This window comes from Bubalus bubalis, chromosome 8 (assembly GCF_019923935.1).
Source record: "Bubalus bubalis isolate 160015118507 breed Murrah chromosome 8, NDDB_SH_1, whole genome shotgun sequence".
In the NCBI taxonomy this organism is placed as follows: Eukaryota; Metazoa; Chordata; class Mammalia; order Artiodactyla; family Bovidae; genus Bubalus; species Bubalus bubalis.
In genome coordinates this window covers 102,549,128-102,570,837 of record NC_059164.1, presented here as the reverse complement: position 1 = coordinate 102,570,837, position 21,710 = coordinate 102,549,128, and the positions used below count along the sequence as shown (strand labels likewise).

Sequence of the window (21,710 nt, the reverse complement as noted above, 5' to 3'; positions counted from 1 at the left end):
TGCTGGGCAGACCATGAAGAAGTCTGGGGCCAGAAGAAACCTGCAGCTGGGCCAGGGCTGCCCCAACATCTAGATTATCAGATGAAAGAGACTCCACTCGTTTCTCCATGCCAAGATTCTAGTGCTCGAATTCCTTAAAAACCATTCTCAACATTAACCCAGTGTGAAAGTACTTTCCTCTGAAACTAAAAACTCAGATCGTTTCAGTTACAGAATCCTGAGTCTGAAAGCTTTGTGTTGGATTGTCGAAAAACCATTGGTGCGTTAAATACAGTCCAGAAGAACACAAAATCCATTGTTTTACTCTTTCAGCCTCCATGTGAAAGCGCTTAGCAGTAGGTTTGGTACTGAGTCGATGCTCAAAACGTGTTGGCATTGCTAGCATTAGTGTTTTTAGCTCTTGGTCAGCGGAGAATCCGTTCTCCTTCTCTCTAGGGTCATCAGGCAGTCATTGTTTACTTCGTGTGCATTGTGTGGCCAGTGTCCGTCATGATTAAGTCACAAAGAACGTATAAGTCAGTTCAGAGAACCTTTCATGGAGAGGATGTTTTGGGATAGCCTGCAAGCACCTGCTTGGCCCAGAATCTAGCTTACCCGTAGTACAGTATGCAGCTGTCCTCTTAAAATGGTAGAATTTTATTGTTACTACACTACTTATGATTAAAATAAGTATTTTAAATGGAAATTTCAATGGGATCTTGCTATCCTAAATATTAGCATTTGAGGAAAAAGTGAGTTTAATTAGAAGACGACCCAGAAGTGAATGAGATTTGGCGTGGCACACGTGCTCAGTTGTGTCCGACTCTTTCAGACCCCATGGACTGTAGTCCACCAGGCTCCTCTGTCCATGGAATGTTCCAGGCAAGAATACTGGAGTGGGTTTCCATTTCCTACTCCCGGGTATCTTCCCGACCCAGGGATCAAACCCACGTCGCCGGCGTTGGCAGGCAGATTGTTGACCTCGACACCAGCTGGGAGGCGGGGGCGTGAATGAGAAACGATGTACAAACAACTGAAAATCCTGTGGTGGGTTTTCAAACACCTGGTCAAGGCCACTAAGGGCTTTCTTTGTCCTTGATGCTGGTGTCCGCAACACTTTTATACTTGAATTTCATAATTAAGAGTTTTATTTTGATTCAAAAATGCAATGGAAGAAGAAAAAGAGGGAGAGAATTTTATGTAACTGGGTAACAATAAGAAAAAAAAGAAACGAAGAATGAAGGAAGTTAAAGAGAATGCACGTGTCTATGTGAAGACTACCATTAACCAGCTCTTGATCTTGGCAAATTACCTATCCCTTCTCTGCTTTATCCTTATTCGCAAAATAGGGGCAACAGTTGTCTGTCTTCCCCTCGTGGTTGTTGTAGGACTGAGTGAAAGAGTGTTTGTGAATAGCCGCCACGCTGTCAGTAAGCTTCACCGCTATTCAGTTCAGTTCAGTTCAGTCGCTCAGTCGTGTCCGACTCTTTGCGACCCCATGAATTGCAGTCCGCCAGGCCTCCCTGTCCATCACCAACTCCCGGAGTTCACCTAGATTCACGTCCATTGAGTCACTGATGCCATCCAGCCATCTCATCCTCTGTCGTCCCCTTGTCCTCCTGCCCCCAATCCCTCCCAGCATCAGAGTCTTTTCCAATGAGAACCCTTCGCTCATTCCATGCACAATCCAGGGAGGAGCAAGAGTGCCAATGGGTCCTGACACCGGGTTGGCTATTCTTTGGCTGACCCCTAGATGGCGCTGGTGCCCTGGGTTAGCTGGAAAGGGCGTGGGCAAGGAAGATGGCGGCAGGTCATCCCTTGATGACCAGTGCCAATCAGAGAACTTACATGTTTATTTATGGGCCAGAAACCACTTTGAAAGCCAAGAATGAGCTGTGGAAATTGGGAAGCAGATCAGCAGCAGGAGGAAATTCAGTGAGAGCCAAGAGGTCTGTTGTGTTGGTGGAGAACTGTTACCCACCCAGGATGAGGAGGAGGCAGTGAGAAGGTGCGGGGGGAGGGGGCAGGGGAGGGTGGAATTCCTGTAAATACCACCAACTCTTGCAAATGCAGACACTGCCTGAGAAATCCAGGAACCTGAGATCCAAAGTGAAGTGTCTCGGTTCTTTCGTTTATTAGATTAACTCTCCTCTCTTTTTCTCTCTCCATTTTCTCCCCTGTAATTCCATGTTACTCTCTCCCTGACACCTTGTCTCTGCCTTGTGCATGAACAGCGTCAAATCATGTTTCCAGAACATGGAGATTTGCAAGCGTCGGGTGAACATGTATGACACGGTGAACCAGAGCAAAACCCCTTTCATCACGCACGTGGCCCCCAGCACATCCACCAACCTGACCATGACCTTCAACAACCAGCTGAACACTGTCCACAACCAGGTGAGTGGGAGCAGAGGGGAAGGCAGACACAGGGCTGACAGAGCAAAGGTCAGGGATTCTGTTTTCCCACCAAGCTGAGTCAGAAGACAAAACTCCAACATCATATACAACAGACAAAATCCCTCTACTGTCATGTTCAACTCTGCAAGAAGGTGTTTGTCTTCGTTATTTTCCTTTGAGATCCTCAGGAATTCTTTGTATTGACTCCTAGCCCCTTGAAAGGTCCCAGAAATGACTCACTAAGAGAGTTATTTCTGAGATGGTACTTCCTACTGCTTCCCTGTCCTGCTGTGAGAATAAGGTAAAGGAGATGCTGGGATCCTCTCATGTCTGATATCTGCCCGATGGAGAATTCTAGAACTGGAAGGGATGGATGCTAGCGGTCATCCAGCTCAGGCCCCCACTCCTCTTGTCCACACTGCCGGGTCCACATGATCTCCTTTCAACACAGACAAAACCCGCCCTTTTCCAGGTCTTGTCACCAGAATCCCAGCAGTGAGAACTAAAAGGGGACCCACAGCTTTCAAACCTCTTACAGAAAATTTGCAGAATCTAGCACCTAATATACTGCTGGAAATACGGATGACACCCAGGAAATATGTACTACATGAAGAGTCTCCAAGGCCTCGCTCAGGCAGCCTCTGGTATCTAAGAGACTTTAACTTTTATTCCTACCTACCAGTTTCCCCAAAGAAAGTGTCCCTAGATTGTCTTCAGTCTTAGAATCAGTCTTTAATGGTGGCAACACACCTTGTACGCACACACCCCCACACCCCTCGATAGCAGAAGAGCATGTATGTTCCAGTGGGAATACTCTGCCTGGCCATCCACTCTTTTGACAGGTCCCCTGCTCCCATGAAGAGTCACCGACCCTGCTCCCCAGGCCATTCCCAGCTCGTTTGGTTGCTAAGGCCCAGCGTTCCTTCCCAGCCTGTTCCTCTCCCCTTCTGCCTACCCTCTAGGAGACGCCGCCTAGAATCTGCTGCCCCCTGGAGGCCACTGGTGTCCTTACCGTTCTCCTCAGCCAAAAGAGTTCATTTCTCTAAGGCCTGGAGTACCCTGTGATAAACATTCCCACCCAGCGCCTAGCTCAGTCCTCAGGCTAAGACAGCCACCTCCAGTCAGGTGAACCCCTGGACAGAACAACCACTGTGATTCTGCTCTCCGTCTCCAGAGCCCCAGCACGGTGAGCAGGCTGTCTGGCTGGTGCCCTGAGCAGGGAGGGTAGAAGATACATTGAGATGGGAAGTTGGGCCTAACTGTGATTGGAAGGAGGGCCAGCCTAAGATGCGTACACAGTGCCCATTAGGCAGCAACCGGAGACTTTTGAGCAGAGGTGGTATCACACAAAAAGTAGTCATTTGGAAAGAATGTTCTAGCCTCTGTGCCCAAGAAGAATTAGAAAAGAAGAAGTGGAGGCCAGAACATCACTAGTCAAGGCCTTACAGGTCCCAGGCACCAGGACAGAAGGCCTTAGCAAGGAAGTAGTGATTAAAAAGAGGGAGAGCCTTCCGGGGACATTTGGAAGGAAGGAGCAGCAAGACCAGTAGCTGGCCAGAAGGGGGAGCCACTGAGCACCCGTGTGAGAACCTGGAGGAGACTGCTGCCAGTGCCCCAAAGAGGGAAGCCGGGAGGCAGGAAGATGAGGGGAGAGTGTGGACTCTGGTGTGTAGAGGGCAAGTGGCTAGTGGGAGGTGTGTCTGAGGGGAGCCTCCAGGAGAGGTAAGGCTGCAGAGAGAACAGAAAGGAAACACAAGTCATGCCGTTGGTAACAACACAAAATGCTGGCCCCATGCAAATGACTATGTATAAAATGAGCAACAAGGACCTACTGTGCAGCACAGGGAGCTGCATTTAGTGCCTTTTAGTAGCCTGTGATGGAAAGGAACAGGAAAATCATGTATATTTATTCCTTTCACTAGAGTTTCCTTTTGTTAGAATATATATACATAACACAACATTGTAAATCAACTACACGTCAATAAAAAACAGAGATAAGAGATGCTGGCCTACACGTGCCACACATGCATTCCCAGTCACACTGCCTGGAGGCTGACTGATGCTGCACAAACAGACACTGGTTGTTAAAATAATATCTTAAAATCTAAACACGGGCAGTACCTAATGTGGTGATTACTTTCAAACAAATTCTATGCTTTGCACTGAAATTCAGCATAAAATATAAGTATAAAAGATATGTAAAATGAGACTTTATCCTTTTCATCAAATTTGACATATATGCATACCTTTCCTAAGGTCCTAATTTTATATGTTTCCCGATAGCCTGGTGGCTCTTTCCCTTTTTACTTTTTTAGTCCTTATAGCCTCTAGTAGCAAAATCTCTCATAAACAAGGTTGAAATTGAAGCCATGGGTTACTCCACCTATCTTACTAAAGGATCAGCATGAAGAAGACTAAGATGGGCTGAAACTGGAGAATTCCCAGTGTAGAAGTCCTTTTCCTTCCATGGCCTTGCTTCACATGCAAGTTCAACCTCAAATGCTATCTCTTTCTGAAAAAGAAAGGAGAGAGGACATAACTTCAGTGTCTGTCTAACCCATCTCCATTTAACTTAACCCATCTCAAGTTCTCTTAACCCCCTGGCATCTTCTCCTTGCCCTTTAGGCTTAGTTGCTGAATGCCAGCAGAAGAATGCACCGAATTCCAACAAGTAACCCCAGCCTCAGCACATCCCTCTCCATCTCTATTTCTGTAGTGTTATTTCTTTGCAGTAACTGTGCTCTGTGAACATCTAAGGGCATCTGTAAAAGTGCTACCCTTAGACCTGAGCAGAAGGGCTTGCTGCCCAGGCCCTCCCCGAGTGCATGTGCTTCCGTGTCAAGCTCCGGGAATCTGAGACCCGGGGCCTGGAGGAGCCACTTCCTAGTTTCATCCTCCCCAGTAGAGACCAAATCCAAATACCTGCACCCAAAGGCCCTCTGGTTGTGGGACGGAGCTGGGGCCTGGAGAGAAGGCAGGCAGGCACTCAGCTCCATATTCCAGGGCCCAAGCTAAGGAATCCAGATTCAGACTCAAACCAAAGCCTTCCAGGTGGTTATGAAAGTGTTTATGTCTGCGAGGAAGGGCAGATCATAGTTCTTTCTAGCCAGTCCTTAACTCTGCCATTTAGACTTGACATGCAGGCATGCCGTGTGCACTTGCAGGCCCTGCAAGTATTAGGAACAGGCCCTGAAAATATTAAGAACAGGCCCGAATCTAAGCATCGGAGGTGATTCTGTGTCCTGGGCTGCAGGTGCCTGCTTTCCCCTAAGACTTTCCAACTGTATTTCCACTCCCCCGTTTTTGCTTTTTTCTTGGCTCGTGGTTTTCGTTCATTCGTTTGCTCTTCTTTGAGTTCATTTATTTGATTTAGATCCATGTCTCCCAGCATGCCATCTCCCTCATGTTTTATTTGTGTTTATTTTTGTCTAATCCCCACCATTCCTTTAGGCTCCCACCTCCACCAGTGCCACTCTTTCCCTAGCCAATCCCGAGGTCTCCATACTAAACTACCAATCTGCACTCTGCCAGCCCTCAGCGGCATCCATGGCCGCGGTGGCCCAGCGGAGCATGCCCCTGCAGACGGGAGCTGCCCAGATCTGCGCCCGGCCCGACCCCTTCCAGCAAGCGCTCATCGTGTGTCCACCCGGCTTCCAAGGTAAGGCGGAGTGGACCCAGCCTCCCACCTGCTTCCACCAGGACTGCCTCTGCGGTGCTAGCCTCATGCTTTTCTGTCCTGCTAAAGCCCTCTTTGTTTCTTTCCGCGAGAGACCTGGCATCACTGAACTTGAGGGCCCCCATCCTGCGGCAGCCAACCTAGAAACAATGGACTTAGGCTTCTGCGTCAAGTCCGTTCCTTGTTGTTCGCACCACCTGCCAGTGGTTTTGTCCTGGCTCAGCCACCGTCTGTAAATCAGCACATTGTGTGCGCTCCCATTGTTATGCTGATGTCAGCTCCCCCGTGGAATAACCTCTGTGTGGGTTATCCACAGCACACTGCCCGCCTCTGACAGCGCGCTAGTCCCCGTCCTTGTGAAGAGTATAAACCTCTCTGAAAAGTACTTCCTGGCCAGTGCCCCCCACCTCTGGCCAGGCACCCCGGCACTCTTCTGAAAATTCTAAGCGAGAGTTGACCGGGTACTTCGTTATAGTTTACCTTGAAAACGCGAGAATTTGGTTCTGAAAACCCCCTGGTGTAAGTCTGCGTGGTTGAGTTTGAGTAAGTGCTGTTCAGCAGCCTTACCCTCTCTCCCCGGCTTTGACCCAGTCAGATGTGTCTTCATGACAAAAGCAGCTGTTTCCCTGCTGTAATTTGTCAGCATAACTGTTCCACTTTGGGCTTTAAAGACTCCTTAATTTGACTGAGTCTTTGAAAACATTCAAAAAGGTCGTTTTTTGGTTTTGGGTTTTTTTTTTTTAAGTTAGAGGGAATTCCCTGGTGGTCCAATGGGTAGGACTCCACGCCTCCACTGATGAAGGCCTGGGTTCTATCCCTGGTCAGCAAACTAAGATCCCAACAAGCCATGTGGCATGGCCAAAGAAAAAAAAAACCACAGACTTTTTTTTAAGTTAAAACTGAGGCAGGGAAGACTTCCAAAGGACCAGGCAGTGTCTGGTGGGGACTAGTGCAAAGGGAAGCTGAGGGCTGACAGAGCGGGCTAGGAAGGTCTCCTCATCCAGCTCTTGCCAGTTACTCAGCCCTTCTCCCCGTCACCCCTGTCTGCACTAGGATTGCAGGCCTCTCCCTCTAAACATGCTGGCTACTCTGTGCGAATGGAAAACGCCGTTCCCATCGTCACTCAAGCCCCAGGAGCTCAGCCTCTTCAGATCCAACCAGGTCTGCTTGCCCAGGTAATTCTTTCTTTATTATCACTGGTATTACCACGATGCATGTTAATGTTGTTCACAAAAGAGAGATTTCTCTGATAATTCCCTCCCTGGCAGTGAGGTAGATGCCTCAAGTCATTAGAATATATCAGTAATATTCCGAATGATCCCCAGGTGAATTACCTTCCTAAGTGTCTAGCTTACAGTTCCAAGAAGAAATTTAGACACAGGGGGAGTCTGGGGAAATTTATTATTATTATTGTCTCTTTGTAATGTAGATTAATATGAGAGACCAAGGTTTTAATCCTAACTCTACTAATAACTCTCTGTGACCCAAGGCAAGTCAGTTAGCATTTCCTTATTATAAATTGAAACTATTTTTTGAAAGCAGAAAAAGAGCCTTGGAGATTATCTCTTTGTTTCCTAGTTGAAAACCAGGATCACAGAGGCTTTGGGCTGGAACTTTCCTTATCTGTTCACATGGGTACTCTGGTAGATTCCTCAAATGAGATCACAGAGGTGAAACTGGTTGAAAATTTGTGACGTGTTGTGAAAATTTTAGGCAGCAAAGTGGTGTAATGATAATAAGTAATCGATCCTTAATGTCACTTGAACATTAATAACAAATACATCTTCGTTGTGCTGAGCACTTCATAGTTGCTATTGATTTAATCCCCACAATATGGTTAGGTATTTGTCTCCTTTTGCCAAACAAAGTACAGGCACTGGCCCAAAGTCACACAGCAATTAGGTGACAGAACCAGAACACAAGCCCAAGAGGTCTGACTCCAGCGCGTGTATTTTAACCGATCGTTTGCTGTACTGTTTCTTTATCATGGTTTCTGTTGTTGGGAGTCAAGGATAGTTTGACTGAAATGTTGTTAGTTTAAAGCACCTTTGTTTTTTAAATGAAGTTTGTTCCCAAAGACACTTTATTTATAGTGTCTTTTATTGAACAGAAGTTTGGGGGTTAATTTTAATGTAGTCAAATTGCATAGGTCTATTTTAGACTCATGGGGTTCCCTGGTGACTCAGTGGTATGGAATCCACTTGCAATGCAGGAGACACAGGTTTGATCCCTGGGTTGGGAAGATCCCCTGAAGAAGGAAATGTCAACCCACTCCACTGTTGTTGTTTGGGAAATCCCATGGACAGAGGGGCCTGGCGGGCTACAGTCCATGGAGTCAAAAAAGAGTCAGATACAACTGAGCAACTAAACAACAACAATTTTGGACTCACTCCGTTCTAGTCCACTGGGCTGTCTGATATCCTATTGTCTTTACTATTGATTTTATAACTTTAACGTATGTCTTGATATCTGGTGGGAAAAGCCCTGATCCTATCACGTCCTTCAAAACTTCCCTGTCTGTTCTTGTCCCTTTGCTTTTCTATGTGAATTTTATCCTCACCTTTTACATAAGAGTTTTCGTTCCAAAACAAACGACAAAAGCCCAGAACCCTGATTTGTGTGTATTGGACCTGCACTGGATTTATATTCACTTTAAGGAAAACTGACGTCTTTCTAATATTGTCATTTCATCCTTGATCATGGTATATAACTGTATATAGTGAGTGAAGTTGCTCAGTCGTGTCTGACTCTTTGCAACCCCATGGACTGTACCCTACTACACTCCTCCATCCATGGGATTTTCCAGGCAAGAATACTGGAGTTGGTTGCCATTTCCTTCTCCAGAGGCTCTTCCCAACCCAGGGATTGAACCCAGGTATCCCGCATTGTAGGCAGATGCTTTACCGTCTGAGCCACCAGAGAAGTCATAACTGTATATAAGTTACCTTTTATTCCTTTCACTAGAGTTTTCTTTTGTTAGAATCATTCCTAAATATTTTACAGTTCTGTTATTAATAACTTTATTAACTATATTTTCTTATTATTTGTCTTTGGTTAATAGGAATATAACTGATTTAGCTCCATTGAGTTTGTTACCAGCACCTTCCAAACTCTGATTAGTTCTGATTGTTTCTGTGAGTTCCCTTGGATTTTCTGTGTAGACTATTTTTTCATTTACAAGTGATACAATTTTGTTTCTTCCTTTGCAGTTTTTGTAACTTTTATTTATTTTTCTCTTGACACTGTGTCAACAGTACCTCCAAAACAGTGTTTAATAAGAGCGTTGATATTGAGCATCCTTAACTTGAACTTAACTTTAAAGGAAATTCTTGTTGCTGTTTGTCACTAGAGATTTTGTTTAAAGAGCGGTTAGGGACATTTTATCAAGTTTGCTAAATTTTTTTAATGAATTAATGTTCAACTGCATCAAATGTTCTTTCTGCACCTATTGAAATACTCCTCTGTTTTTGTTCCTTCGACTGTTAATGTAGCAAGTTATTTAATAGATTTTGTAATGTTAAATCATCTTTGTATCAATATTTTCAAGGTAGACTTTATTTGATCATGTGGTACTTGATGTATGCTTTTCAATTCTGGATTGTTTGTGAATACTGCAATTAGTATTTTTGCATCTATGTTCGTACATGAGGAAGTGGCATGGATTTCTTTTTCTTATAGAATCTTTATCTGCTTTGGTCATGGAGACCACACCCAGGCTCATAAGACATGGTGGATATTATTACTTTTTCTTCTGTTTTTAAGAACAGCTTGTTTGAGATTGACACTAGCCGTTCTTCATCTCTTTGTTCTTATGTCCAGAGTGAGACTGCAGATGCCCACTTCCACTAGTTTCTGGTGGCACACAAAATTCTGTCTTGCTGAAGGTTTAAACAGAGAACCTTCGGTATATAAAGCACACCTGTACTCCTTCCCCTCTCTCTCTGTTCCTCATAGCTCCCTTTTGTTTGCACAGTTTGGTAGTACGGAGTTCAGAAAAAGCCCTGGTAGATCAAGAGAACTACCACTCACTCCAGGGGCACGGCAGCCTGTTCACACTTCATCTGACCGGGAGCCAAAATTCAGGCCAGTTTCCCCGTGCTGCTCCTCTGTGAGCCAAAACCTGTAGAATTCACATGTACTCTTAAAGGGTACTTACAGATATTTTTTTTTGTGTTTGCATACTTAACCCTAGAAAGCCAAGAACCATCTCTGAAAGAAATAATACATAGCATTGCATACTAGCTAAAGGAGATATTCCTCGTTTTTCAGTTCAGTGGAAACCAACAGGCCCAGCATTTCTGAATTTGTCTTAGTCCTTTAATCACAGCAGGGAAGGGCTTTACCAACTGCCTACTTGGAAAGGAGTCCTTAGAGCACTATAAATCTCCAAGTGGATTTAACCTACAGCTCTAAGTGGGGAAGTGAACCAAAATTACATGTACAAGGATTTTAATTGCTACAGTGTTTATAACAGGGAACTGCTGGAAGCAATTTGAATGTTCATCAGTAGAAAATTTGTTTAAATTGATAAGGGCATAAAATGGAACACCATATAGCCATTGGAAAAGGATGTGGTAGACCAAAGTGTCTTGACATACAGAGTTGTCTAAGAGATATTAACTTAAAAATTAAAAAAAAAAAAACAAGAACTGTCCTGTTCTATCCAGTGTCACTGTGTGTCTTTTTTGTTTATTGATTGCTTTTGATTTTTCTTGTTTGTCACCCAATCCATGCCAATATGTTAGCCTGTTAAGGTGGAGCTTTCTCCTAGATATTTTTTCATGATCCCTTCAAAGGAAAAAAAATAAGCAACTTGCAAAACTAGGCAGATTCTTTAGCCTCTGAGCCACTAGGGAAACCCTAAAAAACTAGTATGGCAGCTATTTTTTAAAAGCAGTAATTAAACATTAACACTGATGCCTTCATTTTTCTTGGGATTAGGTTAGGTATCAGGCAGAGGCACTCCAAATATTATTACTTTAAATATATCCCCAAATTTCAGTATATTCCTTTTTATCTAAATGTTTAAACCTTTTCAAGGAATTTGTGTATGTTTAGAAATAGTCTTTTGAATCCACCCCTCATGTTAGCTTTGTTTGCTCTGCCATTTTCCGACCCCCGCTCCCCAGTAGCATCATATGTCCCTAAAATGGGAAACAGTCTCTCTGGTGCACCCCAAAGATGTGTATCTGGAAATAGTCACACCCTCTCATTTCAGTAACACAAGGGTGATCATGTGGATCGCCTTACCAGTAATGCTTTTTTGGTATCGCCTAAAAGGAGCTTTCACCTCTGTCTGCCCAGTCCCCAGCCAAGAACTGGTATCTTGACCACCATCAGAAATTGTGAGTGAGGGACTTCCCTGCTGGTCCAGTGGCTGAGATGCCACGCTCCCAATGCAGGGGGCTCAAGTTCAATCCCCGGCCAGGGAACTAGACCCCACATGCCACAACCAAGTTCACATGCCACAGCTAAAGATGCTGCCACGACAGAGGCTGAAGATCCCACATCAGCGCTTCTCAAAACCTTCTCTGGTCATTTTCAGCAACCAGTCTTTCCAACCATCCTGTCTTGCTGTCTGTGTCAGTCTTGCTGGGTGCCTCATATTGCTAATAATAAGGAAGACTTTTTCATACGACTCTTAGGCACCTGATCCTGAATTGGGCCATCGTTTTTGTGTATCACCTCCATAGAAAGTATAGCATATTGGCTGAGAGCATGGGCTCTGGAATTCCACTGCTCATGTTCAGATAGCAGCCCCACCATTCAATGGCTGTTTGACTTCGGAGAAGTTATTTTTGAATTTAAATTTTAATTCTTTTTCAAAGTAATACATGTGTCTAATTGTTACAGTTAAATGCCACCACAAACATCTAAGAAAATAGTAGTCTCCTGCCTATCCCGTCCCCAATTTCCATTCCCCCAAAACTATCATTTTTTAATTAATTAATTTTAAATGGAGGCTAATTACTTTACAATATTATGGTGGTTTTTGCCATACACTGACATGAACCAGCCATGGATGTACATGTGTCCCCCACTACCCCATCCCGAACCACCCCCCCTCCCCATCCCAGCCCTCCGGGCTGTCCCAGTGCACCGGCTCTGAGTGCCCTGTTGCATGCATCAAACTTGGACTGGTCATCCAAAAATAAAAGTTTTTTTTAACTGTTTCATTTAGTTATTTAAATCCATGTTTCCAAATAGCATTCTTTAACTGTTTCTTACTGAATTTTCCACTTAGGTATCAACCAACCATGGAAGAATGCTTAGCCCTCTAACCCTCCATCCCCAGAACACACAGGCCCACTCACATGCACACTCTCTTCCTCTCTCTCTCACTTTTCCTTTCTCCCTTTTCCTCCCTTGTAAGTTTTTATTCAACCACTTTGTATTATCTACATAATTATTATCATCAATATTGTATTATATTATTCTCAGCTGAGCCTCATAACGTACTACGATTCTGCTTCCTTTCCTGTATAAGTTGTTTTTCCTGGAATTAGTACTGTCTCATCTTTTCATTGGGTCAGTTTCCTCTGTATGTATTATTATGCAGCCCCAAAGTCTCCCAGAGCTCTCAAAGGCTTGTGTGCTTGATGTACTGGTGTCTTTGAGCATATTGAGAAGTTCAGTGGCTGTTGTTTTTCCTCTCTTTCTGAAAGCTTTTTAAGACTTTCCTTATCCATGGTGGACACGATGTCCATGAGATTCACGGCTCCATGCTTTCTCATGAGTCTTTTAGAATACACTGTCCGGTACATCCTATTTGCCCTTTTTATCTGGAGAACTTTCTTCTTTTATTTTTGCCCTTGTTAACTTCTTCCCCTACATTTTCTCTGTTCCTTCTTTGTGGAATTCCTGCTAGTTGAGTGCTGGTACTTCTGAACTGATCTAATGACTTTCATATCTCCCACCCTCACCCCCATCCACCTTTTCCCTGTATATATTCTATCTATGCTACTTTCTAAAATTTTCCCATCTGTATGGAATTGTTCATTTCTATTGTCATTGTTCTCATTTCCAAGAGTTTTCTTGTTCTCAGAATATAGATATATATCCTTTATATCTTGTTTCATGGATATATATACACGTTTAGCCTCTTTGAGGACACTAATTACATATATTTTTAGATTTTCTTCCTATTCCTGTACTGTTGTTGTTCCTCAGAATTTCATTTTTTGTTTTAGTCTCCTTCATGATAGAAACTTCCTTTAAAGTCTGGTGATCCTTGGCTGTTCATTCGTATCTAAGACTGAAGGACTAAAAACTAACTGGAAAGCTTCAGGGGCAGTGGGGTGGACTTCTCTATCGGATAATAAGGAGTGAGCTCAGCATTTTCATTGGCAGGTCCCCTCTCATCGAAAGTATCTGTATTTTTCTCTTGGAATAGTCAGTTTCCCTGGAGAGAATCCACCAGGTTCCTGCTTGAAGATTGGGGGTAGGGGGTGAGGGGGTACCAATCCTTCATACCAGGAATCTGAGGGTGACAGAATCCCAGGGTTTGATATTCAGACTTTACCTTCCGTTCCTTCAGTCCGCTAACTTGGTAATCACTCTCATCTGTTTTCCAGCTTCTAAAATTCTGTTAACTGTTACTGTCCCTCCCTGTTCTCTGTGTCCTTATGGATCTATATATACTTTTTCATTCCTTCACTGTCATTTTAGTTGGGTTTAAAAGAGGGAGAGCTGTAAACGTATGTTTAATTTACTATGTGTCCAGGCAAGCTAGTTAACTTCTCTGTGTTTCAGTTTATCCACCTGAGAAATGGGAGGGGAGAATAGCCCCGACCTCACAGGATTGGTATTAAGATAAAGTCAGAGAATCCACTTATGGTCTTAGCTCTATGCCTGGCACACAATGTGCATCCAGAAATACTGGCTCTAACCTTACCGAGTATAAAGTAGTAATAAATTATAGAAATACCTGATGCAGTGTTGTCTCAAATGAGTTGAACATATCCATCAGTGATAGAGGTCCAGAAATATCTTTTTACCCCATCTCTTTGAGGTAAAATGCTAAGATTCATTTTAGGGAAACAGGGAGGAAATAATGTCCTTAGCTTGATATCAAGATTTATTATTTAAAAATGACATTAGTCAAAACACAGGCTTTTCATGGGATCTGAAATAAGTTCCAGACAAAATCAGTAGAATTCTTACTGCCAATGAGACTATTGTTCATTTAAGCTTTTGAGCTCATAATTATTTTAATCAATTAAATTATTTTTCTGCTTAACTGTATTTGAATTCAGTAAACCTGAAATACAGTTAAGTATAGCTAATTGCCTTGGTAGAATTGCTTCTTTCATTTTATCAACAAACATTTCTTAAGCACTTATTGTATAATCTGTGGTCCCTGAGCTTTTTGACTATATAGTAAAAGATCAGTAAACAAACAGGAAATATCTAAAAGGCATAAGAGATCTCACTGAGTCTCATGTGCAACAGTGATAACAGGATAGACCAGGTGAACTATGCACTCAAATCTAAGAGGAAGCCGTATCATTTTAGTACACATCACCGATTATGAAGTTTTGACTCAAATTTATAATCCATTTCTAGAAGTGCTTGTTTGTTGATATGAGCCAAAACACACATATTGAACATACGGACAGTTTGTGGAGCACTACATTATATTAATTAGCCAGTGTTCGTCATCTCCAGCCTGATGGAAAGAGAGAGAGCTAAGATCCCAAGTCTTTAAATCCTTGACCTTCCCAAGAGGTATTTTCCCTTAGCAGCATTCCTTCAAGTGTCCAACTTTGGACAACTATGTTCAGAGTGAATCATTTAATAACCAAAGGCAAGCAAAATAGTGACTGAAGATACAGAGGGCTCAAAACACAACACACATACACGCACACACGTGTACGCACGCACACCTGTAAAGTCCATTCAAGGAAGAATCGGGAAAGTTCATTTCCGACTTCTTAAAAAATAGCTTGGTGCTTATAAAAAATCGAACTGTGACTTCCTCACTGTTTCGTTTTCACCTTGAGGAGTCAAGGTATTCTCAGTTAAGCTCAAGATCCCAGCTAAGAATTTTACTTCATGTCTGTTTGCCCTTGGATATAGGCAGGTGTCAGATACTTGGTGATCTCAGAATTACGTTAACTTAGATTCAGAAGATAACACAAGTTGCACCCCTACATTCTAACTGCTAAACAAAAGGTAAGATATTAAATAAAGGATACTAGGCAGAAAACTTCTTGAGGGCAAGGAGTTACCCTTGTATGACCCAATTCAACCCCCTCAATCTCTTGTGCACAGTTGTGTCACAAAACAAATCAATAAGTGAACTTTTGGGAATTTTAAACGTTGTTCATTAGAGCAGATTTATAAATCATTCTTCAGTGTGAATGAATCGCTTCCATATAGTTCTTTGCCCATATACCTACCTGTTATCGTCTATTGACTTCACATGTGTTCATTTTATCTGCCCTGGTGTTTGAGGTCAGAGAGCAGGTCTCCACTGTCACACCTGTCAAGGGGTCTAGCACAACCTTGAGCAAAGAATAAGCGCTTGACTCATGCCAGCTGATACATGATCGTCAGACATAGTGATGGCAGGTGTCCTCTGTCCTACAGCAGGCCTGGCCAAGTGGGACCCAGCAGATCCTGCTTCCCCCGGCGTGGCAACAGCTGACCGGCGTGGCCACGCACACTTCGGTGCAGCACGCAACTGTGATTCCTGAGACCATGGCCGGCACCCAGCAGCTGGCCGACTGGAGGTGAGCAAGGCGCAGGCAGGGCTGGGATGGGAGGCACGTCCACCGCTGACCCAGAGGGCGGCCAGGCTGGCCAGTACCAGAATCCCCTGCTTTGTAGAGGGCTTTTTAAATTAAAAAGAGTAGCATGTGGCCTACCTGGGTTCAATCCCTGGTTTGGGAAGACCCCCTATAGGAGGACATGGCAACCCATTCCAGTATTCTTGCCTGGAGAATCCCATGGACAGAAGAGCCTGGCGGGCTACAGTTCGTGGGGTCGCAAAGAGTCAGACACTATTGAGCAACTAAGCACATGAGCGCACCATGTGGCCTAATACTGCAGTGTAATGAGAGGTTGTTTTTAAATAAATGTATAATGGAGAAGGAAATGGCAACCCACTCCAGTACTCCTGCCTAGAGAATTCCGTGGACAGAGGAACCTGCTGGGCTGCTGTCCATGGGGTTGCACAGAGTTGGATACAACTGAAGTGACTTAGCATGCATGCATGCACTGGAGAAGGGAATGGCAACCCACTCCAGTATTCTTTCCAGGAGAATCCCTGGGACAGAGGAACCTGGTGAGCTGCCGTTTATGGGGCTGCACAGAGTCAGACACAACTGCAGCGAGTTAGCAGCAGCAGCAGCATACCAGGACACCAGAAAACCAGCTTGGTTACTTTAGGATCTGTTGTCATTTTGAACTCCAAATTCAGTTCCATTATCTGATCACCAGTGTGATTCACCAGACTTGGCTTGGGATGATTTTTGGTTGTTTCTCTGCAGAAGAGATCCAGGGGCTCCTTAGCAATTCTAGGAAGTGTTCTCGAGGTGTTTTCACATGCGAGCACACTGGAGTCACATCCGACCTCCTGGGGGAAAGCTTGACAGAAAGGGGTTTATTTGGACTGGTAAACTCTGCTGTTCGCTGAATGTGTCTCTTCAGTTGATGCTCATATCTTTGAGATCAAAGTACACTTTCCATAGAGCCCAGAGACATCCAGCTGACAGCCACAAGCACACCACAACCCCTGCCTCTGTTTCCAGGACCTTCCACGCCATCTTGCTCACCAACTTCATCACTAACATGTGGCTCTGTTGTTTTTATGGCCACTCTCCACTTTTCCTTATACCTGCCACCTATTCCATCCCACGGAGAAGGCAATGGCACCCCACTCCAGCACTCTTGCCTGGAAAATCCCATGGACGGAGGAACCTGGTGGGCTGCAGTCCATGGGGCACTAAGGGTCGGACACGACTGAGTGACTTCACTTTCACTTTTCACTTTCATGCATTGGAGAACGAAATGGCAACCCACTCCAGTGTACTTGCCTGGAGAATCCCAGGGACGGAGGAGCCCGGTGGGCTGCCGTCTATGGGGTCGCCCAGAGTCAGACACGACTGAAGCAACTTAGCAGCAGCAGCAGCAGCAGCAGGCCATCCCAACACCACCCTCAGTGCCCACCTTCACCAGTGCAGAGCCAAATGGCAGTCCCCCAAGTTGGCCCCAACTTCTCATGGCCCTCTGGGCTGTCTTTCTTTCAGCCTAAGCATCAGGGTAGGACACACCCTTCACCCTCTGACAGTCCTCCAACCAGCCATGGAACCTCCCGACAGTTCTTTTTCTGTCCCGTAAAGCTGCTGTGAGTGAAGAGCTCTGATGAAAGGCAGAGAGACAGGCCCCCAGTCCAGCCTCAACTGCAGCATCCTCTGTCCTGCCATTTAGTTTTCTACTTACTAATTTACTAATTCTAATTTAGTAGAAAGAAGAGAGGAACGGAGGCCATTTATCACAATCCCGTTCACTTTCCACTGACAACACCACCCCCCACATCCACCGCCTCTCATTGGAAGCACTTTCAAGCCAGGTAAACTGGGCTCATTTCTGGCCCTGCGTGACCTGGGAAAGTTACTAAACCTCAGTTCTTCAGTAAAGTAGGGACAGTAATGCCTATCATCGGATTGTTGGGAGGTTTAAATTTAAGATAAAAGACAAAGCACTTGACTGGATTTAACATGTACCATGCAGCGCCAGGCTTCCCTGATGGCTCAGTGGGTAAAGGATCCGCTTGCAATGCCGGAGACCTGGGTTTGATCCGTGATTCGAGAAGATCCCCTGGAGGAAGGAATGGCTGCCCACTCCAGTGTTCTTGCCTGGAGAATCCCACAGACAGAGGAGCCTGGCGGGTTACAGTCCATGGGGTCGCAGAGTTGGACACGACTGAGTGAATAACATTTCACTTCATTCCAGCGCCTGATCCATGACAGGCAGCAATAAATCTGTTATCTGCCCTTCCCCCGTTCACAGCATGAACGCTCAGCAAGACCACCTTCCCTCTCCAGCTCATTAGCAGCAGCAACCAAGTGGAAAGCTGTTTGACCAGTTGTTTTTTTCCTTACCCCTTTTTCTCCCAGAAGACCACACATATGCTGTACTTCCATTTTCCTTTGTCTTTCAGCATTTACAGCTTATTTAATTTCAGAGATACTGACATTCTTAACTCATTCATGCACATCTTCTTATCTCTCATCCCTCCTCATCTCTTAACTGGTTACCACAGGAGAGACCTAAAGCCAACAGTTTCTTTTCAGTCTCTTCTCCATTTCATATGTAACAGAGAACATCTGGAATCATGGCTAGTGCTAGACCTGTGTCAAAGGGAAAAATGCCATGTCTGTAGAAGAAATAGCAACAAAGTAAAGGAGCTATAACATCAGTTTTTAAAGTTCACTTAAATGTCCAAAAGACTGTCAGGATCTCTACAAAAGTGTCTCCCTACTTCTTTTCTTTGTGTTCAACTTTTTTCCTAAATTTCATAATATTTTAAAAATTCCTATGAATTCTCCTATAGCTCTTCATTTTACCATGTATTAAATGGGTTTTTCGGAGAAGGCGATGGCACCCCACTCCAGTACTCTAGCCTGGAAAATCCCATGGACAGAAGAGCCTGGTGGGCTACAGTACATGGGGAGTCCATGGGGTCGCTAAGAGTCAGACACGACTGAGCGACTTCACTTTCACTTTTCACTTTCATGCATTGGAGAAGGAAAGGGCTTCTGGATGGAAACCCACTCCAGTGTTCTTACCTGGAGAATCCCAGGGATGGGGGAGCCTGGTGGGCTGCCGTCTATGGGGTCACACAGAGTTGGACACGACTGAAGCGACTTAGCAGCAGCAAATGGGTTTTTATGCGCAACTCTCTAAATTCATCATCGTTTTTAATATTTCTGTGGGAATAAGCCTAACAGCACCATACAACCCAGATCTCACATAACCCATTTTCAGGATTATGGCTACAAATATTTCTATCAACATGTGTCTGTTACTAATTTTCACTTAATACCAAACTCTATACATGTCTAGTCAACCTTCAGTTAATCTAATTGTTCATTCAGAAAGCATGTAACTCACTGATCAGCTGTTACATTCCTGAACATTGTGCTAACTGCTGAGAGAATTCTAAAGAATGTTAACACTTTCTAATGCCAGAAAGACATCCCTCCCAGACTTCAAAGTTTGTTTTTCACATAACTGCTATTCTCATTTACAAAACGGTATTACTAAGATATCCTGCCTACCTCACAGAGTGGAACAACCCATTGAAGGCGCTTTGTAAATTATAAAATAAAATACACAGACAGCCCAGTTAGCTGTTTAGGGTCTTGAAGAGCAGAAGGGAATATTTATTTCTTCTCCCCAGAACTTAAGCTGAGTCCGCCTACTTGGCATTCTCCCCACTTGAAATGTGCCCTTTCTCACTCACCAACAAATTGTGTCCACACCACTTAAACATTCCTACCCCAGAGACACTCAATGAAGTCATCTGGGAAGGCTCATCTCTTCAACAACTCTCCCCTCGGTGTGAGGACTACCTTTTGATTTTAATTTGACTTTTAATGGGCGGGAGGGAACTTTATCTTCTAAAGGAGCTCTGTTTCTATTAAACCATCAAAGAATCTGTTTCCCCATCTCCCTTTCAGGAACACGCATGCTCATGGCAGCCATTACAATCCCATCATGCAGCAGCCTGCATTGTTGACTGGTCATGTGACCCTTCCAGCAGCTCAACCCTTAAATGTGGGCGTGGCCCACGTGATGCGGCAGCAACCTACCAGCACCACCTCCTCCCGGAAGAATAAGCAACACCAGTCCTCTGCGAGGTATGTGTGTAAGAAGTATTAGAGAAATAAAACTTCAAGGAGATTGGAAGTTAAAGATCTGGATCCCTGGAATGGGATTTTGAAGGAGGCACTCATCTTGAGGTCTATGTGAGTGCTGGCCCTACCAGCACCCTAGGGTGGGGCACTCAGACCACAGTGTTCCGTGTTCCCGTCTTGAGTGATTCTGTCCCCTTCCACTTATCTAGAAAACACTCAGACTGCCCTCTGAAGATGCATTTTTGAAACCATAACTTTTTTTTAGAAGTAGTAGAGAAATGTGTTTTATTTGAGTCTAATGTCAGAAATTTAACTCATTCAGCTATTTGCTAAAATATAAGCAGTAACTTTGGTTAATGATAGACACTACCAGAAGAACAATGATCTTTCCCGTTTCCTCTAAATCCAGTTTCATCTCCATGAACTCTTTAAAAAAAATGAAGATTGACCAAAGGCCATGTGCTTTTCAGGCCTTTGTCATCCTTCCTGAACAAGCACAAAACTATAGAGACGGATCAGATGAGGAGCTGCTAAGGACTAGAGGGAACTTTTCAAGGTGATGGCAAATTTCTGTATCTGCATTGTGATGAGAATTACATGACTGTACATTTGTCAAAACTCATCGAACAATTCAAAGGGGTGTCTTACACTGTATGTAAATGATACCTCAATATACCTTACTTAAAAAAATAGAGATTTCCTAGCAAACAAAAAAATCAAGATCAAAATTGTATGGCTGTAAAATTGTTCCTACATCTCTCTCCAGTGGCTTGACTGTCCCTAATTGTTTATTTGGAATAGGTTAATCAAGAGAAGTCAAGTAATACATGAAATGTCTAGTGAATTTTGTTTTTATACTTCCTTGGATAGCAAGATGCCAGAAATTAGATCTGCCTCTTTTCATTCTTTTTCATTTGAAAACTAATCCAAGAGCTGACTTCCTGAAGTTGTCATCCTTCCTGAACAAGATTCTTATTTGGTTGTTTCTGACCGCTTAGGGAAATTCATGTCAGATCAGTGGCAGGCTTCCAGAATGCTTTTGTTTGACAGCTCTGTGATAGAACACCCATGTCTGTGTTAGATTGGGTGGCACCAGAGGCCCCTGTCTCAGTCCTCACGTGCTGTCATGCTCAGTCTGGTGGGTGGTCACCAGAACCCTGGTCTGGCTTGAGCTTAGCCTCCGTGTGCTCACTTTGGCCAGGTAGGGGCAAGAAGAACCCTTAGCCTCTGACCTGTTGGTAAGTCCCTCTTTGTTGCCTTCTTACCACCCAGCTGGCTTTAGAAGGCTCACTGCCAGTGCATTTCAAGATCAGTGGGACTATAGTGAAAATTATGGGTTTGCCTATTTTTAAGACCAATGCCTTAGGCAAAACAATTGGAAAAACCAGAAGGCTCTCCCCTTTGGCAGGCGGTACGATCAGGCATAGTTTTCTTTAAAAATGCCAAGTAGACATATTTTAACTGCTCGAGTAGTGAAAACTTAATCTCAAAATTGTACTATGTTAGTAATAACAAATACAAAGTTCTCTGGTAAGTACAAATAATAGAACAATTTTATCAGTGAAACTTCTTATTAGGAGCCCCCCAAAAGGAACAAGCAACATATCTGATACCGACTAAATAGAAAATTAAATAGACCTACCTTTATGGAATTATTTTCATCTAATTACCTTCCCTTTAGCTAGAAGGTGCTAGAATCTCTAAGGACATATCACACTCTTAAGTTTCATTATAGGCTGGCTTTGGTCTCATTGTATAGATACAACCAGGGTCAGCAACAGTTGATGGGGAGG

At 44.0% G+C, this 21,710-nt stretch overlaps 1 protein-coding gene across 4 annotated transcripts in view; it reads left to right on the top strand.

The window, feature by feature from the left end:
- Window positions 1-21,710, top strand: part of HIPK2 (homeodomain interacting protein kinase 2) — a 203,351-nt gene that overhangs the window by 145,463 nt on the left and 36,178 nt on the right. The window contains exons 7-12 of one of the 4 annotated variants that reach the window (XM_025291633.3): window positions 2,214-2,376; window positions 5,908-6,034; window positions 7,106-7,227; window positions 15,644-15,786; window positions 17,520-17,627; window positions 19,741-19,920. In XM_025291633.3, the coding sequence (XP_025147418.1) occupies window positions 2,214-2,376; window positions 5,908-6,034; window positions 7,106-7,227; window positions 15,644-15,786; window positions 17,520-17,627; window positions 19,741-19,920 (843 nt within the window). Of the gene's footprint in view, window positions 1-2,213; window positions 2,377-5,826; window positions 6,035-7,105; window positions 7,228-15,643; window positions 15,787-17,519; window positions 17,628-19,740; window positions 19,921-21,710 lie in introns of all 4 variants that reach the window. The other 3 variants (XM_025291630.3, XM_025291635.3, XM_025291634.3) reach the window with 3 other exon arrangements.